At 41.1% G+C, this 19,134-nt stretch overlaps 1 protein-coding gene across 1 annotated transcript in view; it reads right to left on the bottom strand.

The window, feature by feature from the left end:
* The window catches only part of LOC116984909, a 37,546-nt gene extending 21,446 nt beyond the window's left edge, over positions 1–16,100 (bottom strand). The window contains exons 1-9 of the mRNA XM_033043198.1: positions 15,972–16,100; positions 15,613–15,843; positions 14,800–14,882; positions 12,400–12,492; positions 6,427–6,472; positions 3,363–3,409; positions 2,091–2,208; positions 1,916–1,985; positions 1,010–1,111 (exon numbers count right to left, since the gene is read on the bottom strand). Of these exons, the coding sequence (XP_032899089.1) occupies positions 1,010–1,111; positions 1,916–1,985; positions 2,091–2,208; positions 3,363–3,409; positions 6,427–6,472; positions 12,400–12,492; positions 14,800–14,882; positions 15,613–15,843; positions 15,972–16,100 (919 nt within the window). The remainder of the gene's footprint in view (positions 1–1,009; positions 1,112–1,915; positions 1,986–2,090; positions 2,209–3,362; positions 3,410–6,426; positions 6,473–12,399; positions 12,493–14,799; positions 14,883–15,612; positions 15,844–15,971) is intronic.
* Between the last annotated feature and the right edge of the window lie 3,034 nt (positions 16,101–19,134).

Below are 19,134 nucleotides of genomic sequence, written 5' to 3'. Positions count from 1 at the left end.
CTGCAAATCCTTCAATGTAGGTGTTGTCAGCAAACTTAGTCAACAACCCATCCACATTTACATTCAAGTTATTTATATACCTGGGATGACAGATGGCACAATGGGCTAAGTGTTCGGCTGGCAACCGGAAGGTAGCTGGTTCGAATCCCGCTTGGAGTGCATACTGTCGTTGTGTCCTTGGGCAAGACACTTCACCCACCTTTGCCTGTGTGTGTCCTTGGGCAAGACACTTCACCCACCTTTGCCTGTGTGTGTGGATGTAATTATGTGAAGCACTTTGGGGTCAATGCAAGTTGACTAAAAATGTGCTATATAAATAAAGAAATTTAATATATACAGCACAAACAACAGAGGTCCCAGTACAGATCCCCATGGAACTCCACAGGTCACAGGCTTCTGGCTAGAATATCTATCTCCCACCACTAGGTCCTGTCTTCTTTCAGCAAGCCAGTTCTGAATCCATACAACCAAGTCACCGCGAATCTCATGCTTCTTAATTTTCTGGATCAGTCTACCTTATCAAAATCCTTATTAAAATCCATGTAAACAATATCCACTGCCCTGCCCTCCCCTCATTCATCTCCTTCGTCACCTCCCCAAAATAAATCTGTCAAGTTAGTGAGACACGATCTGCCTTGTACAAGGCCATGCTGGCTATCCCTAATTAACATATTCTCTTCCAAATGGGATTAAATCCTATCTCGAAGAATTCTCTTCGATAGTTCCCCAACCACTCACATGAGGCTCACCGGCCTATAGTTCCCTGGATTCTCTCTACTTCCCTTCGTAAACAAAGAAAAACATTGGCCACTCTCCAATCCTCCGGGACCTCGCCTGTGGCTAGATCCTTGCCAAGGCCCCCACAATCTTTTCTCTTGCCCATACTTTATCATTGCCATTTTTCTGACCCTGACTTAACAATAATATCCTTGAAATCCCTTTCTATCCCTTTGTTTTCTTCAGATATAACTATTCTAATGTTCTCATTGGCTTCCTATCTTTCACTTACCAAACACTTTTTCCCATGCAATATTCGTTTGCCCATATTCTAAATGTTGTTCACTCATCATCCGTGTTTTCTGATCCATACTGCTTCCAATTTTAACAAAATCTAAAATTTAAAAATCATTGTTCTTGATTTTTAATTCATCCATGGTCTTGCCTCTCCCTTAATCGTAATCTTTAGACTTTAGAGATACAGCACGGAAACAGGTCCTCAGCCCACCGAGTCTGCATCAACCAGTGATCATACTCGTACACTAACACCATCCTACATATTAGGGACAATTTTACAACTTACTGAAGCCAATTAACCTACAAACCTGTGTGTCTTTGGTGTGTTGGAGAACACCGGAGCACCGTGAGAAAAACCAGACGGTCACACAGAGAAAGTAAAAATTCCATACAAACAGCACCCATAGTCAGGATCAAACCCGAGTCTCTGGCGCTGTAAGGCAGCAACTCTACCGTGCACCATAGTGCCGCACTCTTCTCACGCCTCTTAAAATCTTTGAGTCCTCTTCAACCATAGTTTAATTTTCTTTTGTATTATACACTGGAATTCCTTAAGTGCACATCTCTATTTCAACCCCTTTAATAAGTTTCTTTTACCTGTTTCCTTGACCAAAGTTTGATCATCTTTTTGATGTCTCTTTCTGTGAATCGGTCAAACCTATTTTTAATACTAGGGAGCGAAGGAAATAGGTCTGAAGAAGGGTTTCGGCCAGAAACGTTGCCTATTTCCTTCGCTCCATAGATGCTGCTGCACCCACTGAGTTTCTCCAGCTTTTTTGTGTACCTTCGATTTTCCAGCATCTGCAGTTCCTTCTTAAATACTATTTTTAATACTGTTATCTTTCAGATCCACTTAGAATTTTGACTGTGCTCAAAGCATTTAATCATTGGATGCAGTTACCTATAACTAATGCAGTTTCCTCTTCATTGCAACTTGATATAACTGCTTTAACAGAACGTATGTATTTAACCTGCAAAATAAATGTCAAGTATCAGATATTTTTCAAATTGATTTATAGTTTTAATATGCAAGAAAGATCCTTAATTACAATACCAATCATCATACAATGCTTTACCTCAGTCACCCAGTCATCGTGAACTTTCCAACATATATAGGTGATTTGCCTGCCAAGTGTGAGTTTCTCAATAGTAACACTTGGAATTCCATCAACTGTTGGTCCCTTTGACCAATTCCTGTAAAGATTCAGATTCAATCTTTAGATTCAGATTCAGATTCAATCTTTATTGTCATTGTGTACAGTACAGAGACAACAAAATGCAGTTAGCATCTCACCCAGAAGAGCGAACATAGAATAATGGAACAGTAAAATATATATATGTACATACAGTAGCAGTAGTATGTACATATATGCGGGGGGGGTGACTGGCAATCACCAAGGCGCAGAGTTAAGTTGTGTAACAGCCGCAGGGAAGAAGTTGTTCCTGAACCTGCTGGTCCGGCAACGTACTTTTAAAGTACTTTGTGAATTAGTAATAATTATATCATTTGTTGAAGCAATAAACATGAGATATTCTTGCAAAACAAGGGTATGAGTTGAAATATGTGTTTTTCCCGTTCATGATTTATTGCTAAAACAACAGCGTTAAGGTTTATTTTGACCCTTTTAATTGATTGACGTTCATCACATTGTACATCTCTAATTTTCTATGGCTAAAGGATTTTTGATTTGATACCTCTGTGTAAATATAATGTTATCACTTCCCCTAGTTCACTTTTATCACTTCATTTTAAATGAAACCAAGGAGTCTTGACAATACCAAGAAACCATTTAATACCTGTGATAAGACAAGAAATATAACATTTATGGAATTGGGACAAAAGTGCACAAAGTCATAATGCTTTAATATATGCGTCCTGTCCATAGTAAATCAAATAATTACATTTATAAGAACAAGATAATTATTTTTTTTAATTAATTTCAGCTGAGGGACCAGCAAAACCAAGAGAAGTGGCATAAATAACTGCCTGCATCATTATCATATCTTAACAGATTCTATTGATCTTATGTCAGTTACAGCAGCATAGTTGGAGAATTAATTTCCAGGCAATGAGTTACTCTGCTGTTAATATGTTCATTGTGCGTTTAATCTTTAGTGATGATTTGTCAACAACACTAATGGCACATCAATTTCATGAAGTCCGAGGACCAATCTTGGAGAAGGTTCAAATCTCATTGGAGGCTTGATACTTTGTGCCTGAATTTCTAATTCAGTAATTGTGAAGTGCCAGAAATTGATTGTTATATATTCATTATGGATGATATATAAAGTTAGACATTAAATTCTCACATACGGAATTACAGATAAACTGTATTTATTTCCCCTACCTCAGGCATTCCTTCATCAGTGACACCAGGAAGATGTGGACACATCCCTGTGAAAAATAGAACATTGTTTTTATATACTTTCTGTTCTACCACCCAAAAACAATTAATCGATTCCCTAGGAGCTATTTTTCAAAAGCTTCCATAGCAACCAAAAGATTAATTTAACAAAATTAATTTTCTTAAATACTGAATAAAATCTTGATTTGGATCAAAAAAATGACAGGAGTCCCTATGCTCAGTTTAAGATAACTAGTTTAAAGAATATTTTTATGTTGTCTGCAGTTTCTATTAAAAAACAATTCTTCAAGTCAAACATGGGCAATAAAACCTGTTGGATGTCTCCCATTATATTTCCCTCGTCTGGTCAGTTAATAGTCATCCATTGAGGGTAGCAAGGGCGCAGGATATAATGTTGGTGTGGATTTCAATAGACTGTATTAAGTATGATTTTATAATACCACTACTGATTGAGCAAGCCAAGTCCTGAAGCAAGTTGAGTTGAGAGTGGCACGGTGGTGCAGCGGTAGAGTTTTCAGCGCTTTCAGTGTCGGAGACTCGGGTTCGATCCCGACTACGGGTGCTGTTTGTACGGAGTTTGCACGTTCTCCCGTGACCGCGTGGGTTTTCTCCGAGCGTCGGTTTCCTCCCACCCTCCAAAGACGTACAGACAGGTATGTAGGTTAATTGGATTTGTAATATTGTAAAATTGTCCCTAGTGTGTGTAGGGTAGTGTTAATGTGCGACGATCGCTGGTCTGCGCGTACTCGGTGGGCCGAAGGGCCTGTTTCCGCACTGTATCTATAAACTAAACTAAACTAAACATGGGAAAAATGAATGTGTCGTGTGTGGCCGCCATCGTGGAAAACGAGCTAGATTAAGAACAGGGCTCAAAAATTCTATGCAGTGCTGTGGGCCTTTAGCAGTAGTAAAAATATATCCTAATCATAATTTATAACTTTCTGGCTCATCATTTTTCCCATTTCATCAGCATCATTATATCACATGACCCACTCTTATTAAATGAAAATTAGAAGAGACCACAGAGGTTGTGCACTAGATAAATCTAAAACTGAATGTCAACCTGGCGAAACTCTAAAACAGGACTGCACACATACTAAACAGATCCAAGCAAAGGCTGGCAGTCCTGCCACGGCAAGTTATGAATAGGTGCAACCTTTTTCAACTAGAATCGGTGAGCAAATTATTATTTTTGAAGTGTTCCTGGTATAGCCGTTATAGCAGATGCCTTTCGCAGATGCCTGGCGGTGCAGGCTCGAAGGGCCAAATGGCCTACTCCTGCACCTATTTTCTATGTTAATGATGTGAAGAAATGGCTCATCTGTAGCGCTGAAAGTCTGTCAATCACTGCAACTCCAAGGTCCATGATAAAGAAAGCAAATATAAATGAAACTTGTCCTTCTAGAGACCTGAGATTTGCAGATAATGTATGTATGTGGTGCATGTCAGTCACTAACACATTTTGCATGAAGTTCGAAAGTGGCACTGGGCCATCATTTGCATATGTATATTGGATTGGATTGGATTCAATTTATTGTCATTGCACTTTTCAGTGCAACAAAATGGTTTAGCCTGCAGTCATAACATAGAATAAATAACAAACACTCAACACAGTTTAAAGTCCCAAAGTCATTGTCTCTTCCCTCCTTGCTCTCCCTCTGCGCTGAGGCAATCCAAGCCTCCGATGTTGTGACCCCACCGGGTGATGGTAGGTAAGTCCCGTGGCTGAATCCGAGCTCTGCAAACGGGCCGGTTCAAACTCCGCGGCCCGGGGCGGTCGAAGCTGCCGAAGCTGCCGCCCTCCAGTCCAGCGGACGCAGCTGTAGTTGCGGGAGCTCCGGAAAACAGAACTCGAGCTCCCGATGATGTCGTCCACTGGCCCGCGGCCGAGGCTCCAAAGTCGGAAGTTGGGTCGCCCCGCAACCACAGCCCCGAAGTCGGCCAGCCTCGCGTTGGTAAGTCCTGGCTCTGCCTCCGCAGCCTCGAGGTCGGTCGCAGTTGGAGGCCGCCAGCTCCGCGATAGGCCTCAGCGCAGATGGACACGGAGACGGGGATACGGCAGGAAAGGTCGCATCCCCCCCCCGAAGGAAGAGTCAAAAAACATGTTACACCCACCCCCCTACACATACACAACTAAATAAACCGAAATAAACTGTAAAAACGGGACAAAAGAAAACAAAAAAAGAAAAGACAAACGGACTGCAGGCGAGAAGTGAGATCGACCGATTGACCAAATGGTGCCAGCACAATAACCTGGCCCTCAACACCAGCAAAACCAAGGAACTGATTGCGGACTTCGGAAGGGGTAAGATGGGGACCCACAGTCCCGTTTATATCAACGGGTCGATGGTGGAAAGGGTACTCATTTTAGGTACTCATTTTATGACTACAACACCTGCTTAGTGCCTACAACATTTTGATCATTCTGATTTGTTTATGTTTGTAAAATGTCTTTCATAAAATATTAGAAACCACTAGTTCTTCAGGGGACCAGGTTAAGATTATGCACCTAATGGATCTGGAAACTGGAAATGCATCTGGAAACAAGAAGTCTTCATTCGGAACCCAAGGCAGATCAAGACATTTTAATCAACTGAACTGTGAGAGGACATTAACCTAACATATTAATGTTGTTTTTCTTCTTATAGACATTACCTGCATTCCCACTATTTCTGTTCATTTCAACATTTTTTGTTTATTTAGATTTCTTTAGTACTTTGCTTTTGGACTATGGCAGCGGCTCTGAACCGGCCCTGCTGAGTGCACCCCATCCCCCCTGGACTGTCTCCCTCGGATGGTCACGTCGCACAGACACATCTGCACTTTAGTCTGTTGAACTGTTTTGACTGTTTTACTGTTCTTTTTACAATCCATGTTTCTCGGGGTATCTAAATCTAAATTTTATTAGTTATTTATGTTATGACATCGGATGGAAGCTGCATACCAAATCTCATTGCACTTATGTGCAATAACAATAAAATATATTATTATTATTATTATTATTATACATTATGGATTGAAACATTTATTACTGTTCAAAACATACCTGTTCATCACCATATAGAATTATGCACTGATCCTCTCCCGTGGGACTGGAGAGAAACGAGATTTAAAGATCGTGGTAAGCAAATGTGAAACACTAATGTACCAAATCTTAAATAGACAATAGACAATAGACAATAGGTGCAGGAGTAGGCCATTTGGCCCTTCGAGCCAGCACCGCCATTCAATGTGATCATGGCTGATCATCCCCAATCAGTACCCCGTTCCTGCCTTCTCCCCATATCCCCTGTCTCCGCTATTTTTAAGAGCCCTATCTAGCTCTCTCTTGAAAGCATCCAGAGAACCTGCCTCCACCGCACTCTGAGGCAGAGAATTCCACAGACTCACCACTCTCTGTGAGAAAAAGTGTTTCCTCGTCTCCGTTCTAAATGGCTTACTCCTTATTCTTAAACTGTGGCCCCTGGTTCTGGACTCCCCCAACATCGAGAACATGTTTCCTGCCTCTAGCGTGTCCAAGCCCTTAACAATCTTATATGTTTCAATGAGAACCCCTCTCATTCTTCTAAACTCCAGAGTGTACAAGCCCAGCTGCTCCATTCTCTCAGCATATGACAGTCCCGCCATCCTGGGAATTAACCTTGTAAACCTACGCTGCACTCCCTCAATATCCCTCAAATATATTTTTTTTAATTGTTTCCATCTGACTCCATTCTTTAAGATCCAGTCATAGCCAGGAAATCACCTGCTACATCTTCTCTCACCACCCCTGCAGTTTTATCTCCAGAATTCCTCCATCTATGGTCCATTTATGTGCTGCCCCTCATCAGTATCTGCGAACAAAATATCAGGTTCCACTCATGCACTGATGCACTGTTCTACCACACATCCGCTGTATCTGTTTTGCTATTCTGCCTGACTGACTGAGGAAGGACATCCTTGTGATTGAGGCAGTGCAGTGTAGGTTCACGAGGATGATCCCTGGGATGGCGGGACTGTCATATGAGGAAAACTTTTAAAGACTAGGCTTGTATTCACTGGAGTTTAGAAGGATGAGGGGACGTTTTATAGAAACATATAAAATTATAAAAGGACTGGACAAGCTAGATGCAGGAAAAATGTTCCCAATGTTGGGCGAGTCCAGAACCAGGGGCCACAGTCTTAGAATAAAGGGGAGGTCATTTAAGACTGAGGTGAGAAAAAACTTTTTCACCCAGAGAGTTGTGAATTTATGGAATTCCCTGCCACAGAGGGCAGTGGAGGCCAAGTCACTGGATGGATTTAAGAGAGAGTTAGATAGAGCTCTAGGGGCTAGTGGAGTCAAGGGATATGGGGAGAAGGCAGGCACGGGTTATTGATAGGGGATGATCAGCCATGATCACAATGAATGGCGGTGCAGGCTCAAAGGGCCGAATGACCTCTTCCTGCACCTATTTTCTATGTTTCTATGACTTCTAGTCTTAAAAAAGCAGAAATCTCAACATAAATATTGAGAACATCACTGAGCTGGTTTGGTTCTCAACGCATTGACTTTATAATTAGTGTACATAAAGGTGTACAAGAGCAGCGATATAAAAACATAAATGCTAAAAACACTCAGCAGATCAAAAGCATCTGTGGAAAGAGAAAGAGTTGAGATTGAAGATTCTCTGTCAAAATCATCCAATGTTTAACGAAATTTTAACTATTTCTCTTTTCATAGATGTTGTCTAACTTGATAGGCTCTCTGGCATTTTCTGTTTTTTTATTATTTTTATATACAAAGAGGTGCTGTGTACAAATCTTCCAACATGACAAGATAAGATAGCAAAGCATTTAAAGGCTCAGTGCTGGGGCCGCAGCTATTTACAATATATATTAATGATTTAGATGAAGGGATTAAAAGTAACATTAGCAAATTTGCAGATGACACAAAGCTGGGTGGCAGTGTGAACTGTGAGGAGGATGCTATGAGGATGCAGGGTGAATTGGACAGGATGGGTGAGTGAGAGGATGCATGGCAGATGCAGTATAATGTGGATAAATGTGAGGTTATCCACTTTGGTGGAAAAAACAGGAAGGCAGATTATTATCTAAATGGTGTCAAGTTGGGGAAAGGGGAAGTACAACGGGATCTGGAAGTCCTGGTTCATCTGTCACTGAAAGTAGGCATGCAGGTACAGCAGGCAGTGAAGAAAGCGAATGGCATGTTGGCCTTCATAACACGGGGAGTTGAGTATAGGGGCAAAGACGTCCTCCTGCAGTTGTACAGAGCCCTAGTGAGACCACACCTGGAGTATTGTGTGCAGTTTTGGTCTCCAAACTTGAGGAAGGACATTCTTGCTATTGAGGGAGTGCAGCGTAGGTTTACGAGGTTAATTTCCGGGATGGAGGGACTGTCGTATGTTGATAGATTGGAGCGGCTGGGCTTGTATACGCTGGAATTCAGAAGGATGAGAGGGTATCTTATTGAGACATATAAGATTATTAAGGGTTTGGACACACTAGAGGCAGGAAATATGTTCCCGATGTTGGGGGAGTCCAGAACCAGGGGGCATAGTTTAAGAATAAGTGGTAAGCCATTTAGAATGTAGATGAGGAAACACTTTTTCTCACAGAGAGTTGTGAGTCTGTGGAATTCTCTGCCTCAGAGGGCAATGGAGGCTGGTTCTGTGGATGCTTTCAAGAGAGAGTTAGATAGAGCTCTTAGGGATAATGGAGTTATGGGATATGGGGAGAAGGCAGGAACGGGGTACTGATTGTGGTGATCAGCCATGATCACATTGAATGGCGGTGCTGACTCGAAGGACCGAATGGCCTACTCCTGCACCTATTGTCTATTAGTAAAGAATATGAGATTTGGGGTTTTATAATAAACCTACTGGCATTTGCATCCTGTTGTTATTATGTTCAATGTATATTGTACAGCAGTTCAATCCAGATGAACTATCATCCCAAATTTTGGCCTCCGCACTTTAGAAAAGATGACAAGGTTTTGGAAAATGTGCAAAATGGTTTCAAGGCTGAGGTGTCTCAGTACCTTAGATAAATAGAGAGATTGGTGTTTGTTATCACCCATCTCCATCCCTGTCAAGATTGGATCAGCCATGATCATCTTGAATGACAGAACAGGCTTCAGGAGATGAGTGGTGTACTCCTGCTTCTTATGTTCTTCTACTGAAGCCGTTTCCATGTCTGTTACCTCCAGATGCCCAATGCTCTTCCAGCTACTTTCCCAATGTCCACTCTCCCAAACTCTGCTGTCCTTATACCATGGCCCAGAACATTTTATTCACCCATCACACCGTGTATATTGACCCTACACTGGCTCATATTTGTGTTTTCAAATTCTTCCATGGCTTTTGTCCTTCCTTAATTTCAGAAGGACAAAGGTTAATTTCCAGAAATTCCATATTCTTTGAATTTGTTTTATTATACAGTATGCCCACTGTTATAATCATTGTTGACAAGCCACTAGCTGCCAGGACCATAAGCTCTGGAATTTAATTTTCTCATCTTAAAATATTAATTAAAGCCCTTTTTTACATTCAAGATCAGTTATTTGTCCCTATTTTGTTTGATATTATTCCACATACATTTTAGCAATGTATTAATATAAGTTGGTGTTTTTCTGCATTTGTAATTGATGACGTAGCTATGAATGGCAACTTATTGCACATGCACAGCTGATGAGAAGGCTACTTCTTAAACTAGCACAGTGATGGTGATACAACACAGCAAATGGAAGGAGAGTTGCATAATTGGGATTTTGCCCTAAAATAATGAAATATTGACAAGGATTTCAAAAATGCTTATGTGTAAAACACATCTATAATATTACCAAACCCTTATCAGTCTGAAGAAGGGGTTCGACCCGACACTTTGCCTATTTCCTTTGCTTCATAGATGCTGCCTCACTCGCTGAGTTTCTTCAGCATTTTTGTCTACCTTCTATAATATTACCTATTTCTTCATTTCCTTAATCAGTCATTTTTTATTTAATTTTTAATTTTAGATCAATCAATATCTGCTGGTAATTTATGGTTCAGCATATCATACATCTAATTGAATGGATAGAAAACTATGACGGCAATCTCCATCTGGAATGCTTTATCTGAAAGAATGGTTGAAGCTGGTTCGCTGACAACTTTAAGTGTACAGATGAACACTTGAATAGTTTAGGTATAGAGAGCTCTGGACCATGTCCTGGGCGATGGGGTTAATAAGGAAGGGGGTCTACTTGTCGGCATGGACTAGTTGGGTCAATTGGCTGGATGATTCTATGATTGATTCTCTTAACTCATTCGCAAAACCTTGTCTCAAGGCTATGGCATTTTTAGAATGCAGTTAACTATTATGAGAAAGTAAGAAATTAAGACATTCTTTGACTTTTCAAAGTAAGAAAAAAATGAAAGGAGATATTGCTCAAAGTTGCTCTTACCCATCACCTGGATGTTAACTTTAACTGGCCATCAGACAGCCCAAAAAATAATGCTATTTTAAATTGTTAAAATCAAAAGGCAGCTTTTCTTCGGGTTAGTTTTACACGGGGTAGAACTTACTATACTCAACTACAGAAAAGCATACCCTTCTGCAAAGATTGATTTTATTTTCCAGTTTCTATTTCAGTCTGCATGGTTGGGTTGACAACCCCATAGGAGATTTCCCTCATCAATTGGGGCTGCTTTTAAACAGAAGGAACAAGCTAACTGCGTGAAATAAGAAACTGCAACTACACAAAGGGACTCAAAATGCTGGAGTAACACAGTGATCTTCAGGCATCTCTGGAGAATATTGATGGGTGACATTTGTGGACGGGACCCTTCTTCAGATTGATTGTGGTGGAGGGGGGAAGAAAGCCGGAAAAGAGGAGCGACAGGCCAAAGCATGGCAAGTAATAGGTGGACACAGGGGGTTGGGGGGTGAGTTTGATAGGTTGCAACAAAGCCTGGAGATTAAAGCTTTAAGGGCCTGTCCCACGAGCATGCGACCTGCATGCGGCAAGCGCGACCAAACCGGAAGCGGGGGCCGCGCGGAGGTCGAGTGATCCACGTACTGGGCCGATCCCACCAGCATGCGCCTGCATGCGGCGAGCGTGACCAAACCGGAAGCGGGGGCCGCGCGGAGGTTGAGTGAGTGACGTGAAGTTCGTGCGAAGTCTGCGGGAAGTTTGCGCGTGACGTACGGAGTCAAGACGCTGCGTACGGCGTCGAGGCGCTGCGCATGCCCGTCGAGGCGGTGCGTACGGCGTCGAGGCGACTGCGGGCCGGCAGGCCGTTGCCGTGCGGAATTTTTTAACACGGTCAGTTTTTCGGAGCCCCGCGCAGTGTCATGACCAACTCCGCACAACTCCATACGGCTCCGGCGATCGAAGTGGGACCGGCCACGCGAGGCCGTACGACTCAAGCGATCACGTTAGGTCGCGCTTGCCGCATGCAGTCGCATGCTCGTGGGACAGGCCCTTAAGGATTGAAGAGTTGTAAATTGTGACGGTAGAGTAGGCTGGAGGGGGGAGGGTGGAGAATTATGTGCGGGTCCATCTGAGGCATAGGGGAGGAGGGGCAGGAAGTGAAAAGGATAGGAAGAGAAAGGGATGGGTATGGTAGAGAAAGGGAAGGGAGGGGGGTTATTAGAGGTCCCTAAAATTGGAGAATTCAATATTCATACAGTTGGGTTGTATGATACTCAAGCTAACATGCTAATTTACCGGAAAATATACTTTTTTGTAAAATTCATTTTTTTGCATTTATGTATAACTTGTAGCTTTATTTTGGAGTATAGCTTGTGTGCAGGCCTCCCCATAGAATGATGGCTTGCATCTCAATGGTCTACTCCATGTATAATATCATCTACTGCCCTTCTCTGGCACGGCAGGATATCTTGCAGTTGCAGCAGATGAAGGCAGTGCTCTTTTGCGGAAATATGAATACCACAGCTAACATCCTAGGATTTAGCAAGTGTAGCCTGCACATGGAATCTAGCTTATATACAGGAATGGACATATTCTTGACAGCAATTATTTTATGAGCAATAACATTACCTGTAATCCAGACGAAGAGGCATAGAATCAAGGCCGATTATTTGGCAATAGGGTTCAAAATTGGAGAGCTCATAGATGCGGATTTCTCGATCACTGGACATACAATAGAATGATTTATTAATATATATTCAGTGACAACATAATATGCTTCAAAATTTCAATATTTTCTAGAATGACCAAAATGTCTTAAAATGATAGTGAGACTATCTCTATATTATTGGCTCTAAATTAATAGATACAGTATAAAGTAAAACTGCATAACCAACTATTCAACCTCCTCCAACCTCGTCTATTGTTTCCATTGTTTAAGGTGTGAACTCGTACATCGGCAAGACCAAAGATAGACTGGGCGACCGTTTCGCTGAGCACCTTCGCTCAGTCCGTCTGGGCCTACCTGATCTCCCAGTTGTCAAACACTTCAATTCCCCTTCCCAGTCCCACACTGACCTTTATGTCCTGGGCCTCCCCCATTGTCAGAGTGAGGCCAAACACAAATTGGAGGAACAGCACCTCATATTTCGCTTGTGCAGCTTACAACCCAACGATATGAAAATTCATTTATCTAACTTCAAGTAACCCTTGCATCCCCTCTCTCTCTGTCCTTCCTCCACTTGTCAATGTACTAGTTTCAAAGTCGTCTTGTTGAGTCTCATTGTCTGTAACTTGTTCTCACCTAGCCCACAGCTAACAATGGTCTGTTTCCTTTATCATCGATACTTTTTTGCATATCTTTCATTCATTTGTTTTATATCTCTATATTACCATGTATATCACTTGTTTCCCTTTCCCCTGACTCTCAGTCTGAAGAAGGGTCTCGACCCAAAATGTCACCTATTCCTTTTCTCCAGAGGCGCTGTCTGGACCACTGAGTTACTCCAGCTTCTTGTGTGCATACTATAATTCCGATGGTTGCTATCTGGCTCACCAGGTGTTGATCTCCCTTTCACTCACTGGGATTTCAGTTCCCGTACTTCTTTACAGAGTAACATAGAAAATAGGTGCAGGAGTAGGCCATTCAGCCCTTCGAGCCTGCACCGCCATTCAATATGATCATGGCTGATCATCCAACTCAGTATCCTGTACCTGCCTTCTCTCTATACCCCCTGATCCCTTTCGCCACAAGGGCCACATCTAACTCCCTCTTAAATATAGCTAATGAACTGGCCTCAACTACCTTCTGTGGCAGAGAATTCCACAGATTCACCACTCTCTGTGTGAAAAATGTTTTTCTCATCTCGGTCCTAAATGATTTCCCCCTTATCCTTAAACTGTGACCCCTTGTTCTGGACTTCCCCAACATCGGGAACAATCTTCCTGCATCTAGCCTGTCCAACTCCTTAAGAATTTTGTAAGTTTCTAATTTTGTAAGTTACATATACTGGGTCCTAGTTTCTGTGGTCACCAGAGCCCTGGTTCCTGCATTCTCTCCAACTCAGTCGTTCTGTTCATCACACTCCCATGAAATGTACCAGGTGCACTTGAAAGTGTATTATTCTACTGAGTGGCATCATCAAACAAAGTGAAATAGATGTGTATTGGAGTATTAATAGAATCAAACGCCAATCATCTAGAATATCCGATAATCTGGCACCACCAAAATCCTGAGCGGGCCAGATTAATGATGTTTTCCTGTATGTGAATATATCATAGAGCCAAAGCTCCTATTTAAGGTAATATTTTCAAATGTTTTCATGAAATATCTTCTCACAACACTAACAAAATGCCTAATAATAAAAGTACACACACAAGGATGTGTTTCCATCATCAATGCCCACGGATGGGATTATGAGTAAGGGAAACAAATGTTGATTCTATGTAATCAAATCTATTGTTATTCTCTAATCTATGAGGTTCAGGAGGGCAAAGGATGTAACTTGCTTTTCCTTCACTGTGAGAGCACCAAAATGACTTAATGCAAAGATGTTGGATATATCAATAAATTGGCAGTTCATAAAAAAGTACGTTTTGTGTTGTAGCTTCATGTTTCGATGCAGCTATCGTTTACTTGTGAGGTGTGTGTGGCTAGACCTAGTTGTATGGTTTCTCCTTTTTTTCACCTCATTTGCAGCTTTAGTAAAACATGCATCTCTTGGAGCTAGGAAGCCAAGTATATAGCTGAACTTGGGTACAATGGCATTCCTGATGAACAGCTCAACATTCTGCATCAACATCAGGACTCATCAATAGTCCACAAAAGACTAAACTTCCACATTTCTCTACCCCCATCCTAAATAGTACCAAGAAAGTGTGGAAACATTATTATAGCTTCCTAATGAGTTCTCATAAACAGAGACTAAATTTTCAAATCAATATGAGCAAGTATCAAACCAGGAGTATAATATTAACACAAGGATACCTTTATAATGTTATATTGTAAATAAATTATTTAAATGTTTATACCATGTTCCAATCATCAATTTGTTGTATTGATTAATTAGAGTGAAGTCAGTGATCCATTTAAACTTTCTGTTTTCTTCCTGTAGCTACAAATAAATTACAGTTCATAATTAGAAAATGTGTATATTTCCCTTGACGTTCATTTACTACAACAGATACATTTCCATTCGAATTAGTTCGTTTATTACTTTGATTGGCTGGTTTACAAAAAAGTACCTTAGAAGAACACAAAATTATTCTTGCTCCCCTATTTTCCCAGTTTACAGGCTAATTTGATTAACATCTTGAGGGAAAATCTGATAGATATCTGTGGTAATTGTCAAATTGATAATTGGTCAAGTTTTTAAACCCAAAACTGTCTATCATTTGAATTAATTATGTGTAAAGTGTGTTTTTTGTTAACATTTTGCAACAATAAATGGAATAGCAGTATGAGAAAGGGTGGTTTTCAGTATTTGCTCCAAATCAACATAATTTAAATAATTAATCTGCTAAACTTCCACATTTCTCTAACAGATGCACAAACATTATTAATCATTGTATGTATGCTGTTTGAAGGGGAACTGATAAAATACATCCTACAAAAAGTAGGAAAATATGAAACAATAGCAAGACCAGAAAATAATTTTAACAAAAAGAAAAAGTTACAAATGAAAAAGTACACTCCATATAATAAAATATGTTTTCTCACATTAACTCAATCACAAAAGCTCCCTTACCCATCCTCAATCACAAAAGCTCCCTTAGCCTGCCATCTCCTCCATAACACCTCTCTGCCCTGGAAAACAGATCTAATGTTTCTATAGTACTACTCACAAAGAGAGATCTACTTTTCTTAAACTTCAGCGCTGATGACCAGAAGGAAATCAGACCATCCTGTCCCATAAGCATAAAGCTATTTCCTGCAGTGGGTAAAATGCGAAGGATTGATTCTCGGTGAGGGATTTCTTTGATGATTGCTGGAAGTTGAAACATAGCATCTTTGGATTGTTTTCTGGGTTTTTCCTTCTTTGAAATCTCCAGCTGCAAGATTTTATTGTATTCATCCTGCACAGAACATAAAAACATTTTAAAAAAAACAATGAGATACTAGCGTGTGAACAAACGTATCTGATTTTGTTTCATTTGGCTAACACAGTTAACGTGGTCAGAATGGTGATTGAATACTGGATCACTATCCTGTCTGATCTATACTCTGTAAAGAGCCAGAAGGTGTTTTTTCCAGCTTGTCTGGGGAAACGAGAACGACCTTGGATTGTTTTGAATCTTTTGATAAACACGCATTCCTTTTGAATTATCGTCATCTTTTAGCCCATGGATGTTGGAGAGATGTTCTCTACAATATCAGTATGTTATGGTTCTGAAGGAAATGTTGACAAAATAAAATTAGAACTACATGCAGAGGACTGTTCGTTAAATTTAAAGACTTGGCGATCTGCCAAGACCTCTTTCAAATTATGGATCCAGAAGATGAAAAAAGTGCCAAGCCAGATGAATCACGAGGTGGTGATGAAAGACTAATTAGACAGACAATTTAAAGAAACTAAGAAAGAGGAAAACTCAATATGGGAGCAAGCTAATGAGTCCATCGATAGCTACAGAAAACTTGTATCGAGACGAAACAGATAATTCACATGCTGCCTGCTTGAAAGGAACCGAGAAGGAGAGAAAGGAATTATGGAAACAGGTTACCAGATTAATTGAGAAACAGAAGAAACTAATGGAATCAGAACAGAACGTGATCAAGGTGAAATCTAATATGAGCCAACTATTGAACCTCTGCCACGAGGTTGGAAAGAAACAAGAGGTACTGCTGAGCTCACAGCCGTCTCGGGAAGAACGCAGAAGACACACCCAATGGGAAGAAGATAAGAAGAAGATATTCAATGGTTTCATGAAAAGGGCAGAGAAGTGGTTATCTGAAATTATACCACAACTTATGAGCTTAGTAGCTGGAAGTGCAAAGCAACAAGGTGCCAGAATGGAAGATGAAATTACACAACAAGATAATATCTACAATATATCTCCACGAGGGTCAAGAAATAAACGCGGTTCAACAGCCAGTTCGGCATCAAGGGCTTCTGCTCAATTGGGAGTTGATCTAGCTGCTCTCTCAATAGAAGCGGATGCCATGAAGAAGAAACATGAAATAGAACGGTGGAAAGAAGAAGAAGAGCTGAAGCGACGAGAGGAACAACTGGAACTAGATCGATGAGAAATCTCAGCCACATGGAGGAAATGAATCTTGCAAGTAATACTAGAATCATCATTAGCAAGTTGCCCAGAAGACTGAGAGAAAAGTGGAGAGACGAAGCAGGCAAAATAATGGATAAGAGGAACCAAGTAGCCAGGCTTGGTCTTAGTTTGGAGGAGGTTTACCTTTCGACCATGCGAAGTGTAATGGAGACAAGGGGAGTTTTCTAATGTTTAAAGCGATAAGCTGGAGTTCGATGAAGATTATAGTAACGAGTCGGAAGAAGTTTGGATGTACCTTATTGTTTTCATCAACAATAAATAACTTATTAATCAAAAGACTGTGTTTTGGAAGACTTATCTGTGAAGAAGCTCTGAAGGTCTCTGATGGTGAGCTCACATGTGTATAGAAGACATTCCCCTTAACCATGCTATCCATTTAGTAGCTAGAGGGTTAATTTCTCGAACGATATAAAAGTTGGCCGCTACACTTACCTTGTCAGAGATGCGATTGTTTTCCGGATCGTATCTCCGGTCGCTCTGCAGCCTAACATCGTATAACTGGAGGCCTTGCTCGGGACTGACTTTGAGCCACACCGCAGGGACTTACCATCGGAGCTGATCCCTTGCCTGGGATCGATGCTCCAACTGCAGCCTGCGGATTTCACCATCGCTCGCAGTCTCGGTAGAGACGGACGTCGGGAAGCTCCAAACGTCGCAGAAGGTTTTGACCGGCCCCGACCCGGGGTCAAATCGCCCGGCGTGGGGAGCCGAGATTCCCCCCTGATGCTGGAGCTTGATCGCCCTGACACGAGGGCCCAAACGCTGCCGACTACTGGAGCCAAGATCGCCCCGTCAACGGAAGGCTTGAGGTCCCCCAACCGCGGGAGAACAAGGAAGGGAAGAGATTGAATCTTTTTTTGCCATCCATCACAGTGAGGAATCTGGAGGAGTCACTATGGTGGATGTTTATGTTAAAATGTATTTTGTGTGTTTTGTTGCTTTTTATTGGTATGACTGTATGGCAAATGAAATTTCTTATATGTTGCAAAATATACTTGGCTAATAAAGTATTATTATGATTATGATTAACCCTCATCAATTTTTAATAAATGTATCTAGATGTTAGTCTAGTTGGTCTATATATTTTTAATTTATATCTTAAAATGAATGCTGACAAAACAGAGTTTATTACTTATCAATGTATAAACAGAGTTTATCAAGAACCAAACTGCCTCATCTATATTACTAAAAGTCTGATCTTAACCACTTCCTGTTGTTCTGTATATTGATTTTAGAAAAACGTTGCCACTTACGGCTGTGATTTTTGGCCATCTTACTCAGTCCCCCTCCGCTGCGCAGGACATGAGGATTTTTCCCATCGATTAAAAATAAAAGAGTTATTAGTGTTTGAAAAATATCGAGATTCTCTCTCCTGAAGGCCATGCCCCTTCAGGAGGGACTATAAAGTGTTGAGTGCCTCAGTCAGTCTCTGCAAGATGGGGGAGCGAGAGGGTCACGTCTCTCAGTCTGAGCTGTGAATAACACTGAACACATGTCTACTAAACTGTGAGTGGTTTTACTGACCTGTCAGTGCCCTTAATGTGGTTTGAAAATATAGTTTGGAAATGCTAAACCTGTGTTGCCTTTGGTTTGGAAATGTAAAAGCTACAGTGGCTTGCAAAAGTATTCATACCCCTTGAACTTTTCCACATTTTGTCACGTTACAACCACAAACGTAAATGTATTTTATTGGGATTTTATGTGATAGACCAACACAAAGTGGTGCATAATTGTGAAGTGGAAGGAAAATTATACATGGTTTTCAAATTTTTTTACAAATAAAAAACTGAAAAGTGTGGCGTGCAAAAGTATTCAGCCCCCCTGAGTCAATACTTTGTAGAACCACCTTTCGCTGCAATTACAGCTGCAAGTCTTTTGGGGTATGTCTCTACCAGCTTTGCACATCTAGAGACTGAAATTTTTGCCCATTCTTCTTTGCAAAATAGCTCAAGCTCAGTCAGATTGGATGGAGAGCGTCTGTGAACAGCAATTTTCAAGTGTTGCCAGAGTTTCTCAATTGGATTTAGGCCTGGACTTTGACTGGGCCATTCCAACACATGAATATGCTTTGATCTAAACCAT

This window comes from Amblyraja radiata, chromosome 1 (genome assembly GCF_010909765.2).
Source record: "Amblyraja radiata isolate CabotCenter1 chromosome 1, sAmbRad1.1.pri, whole genome shotgun sequence".
NCBI lineage: Eukaryota > Metazoa > Chordata > Chondrichthyes > Rajiformes > Rajidae > Amblyraja > Amblyraja radiata.
Note: the sequence above shows the minus strand (reverse complement) of the source record. Positions and strands in the feature narration are given on the sequence as shown.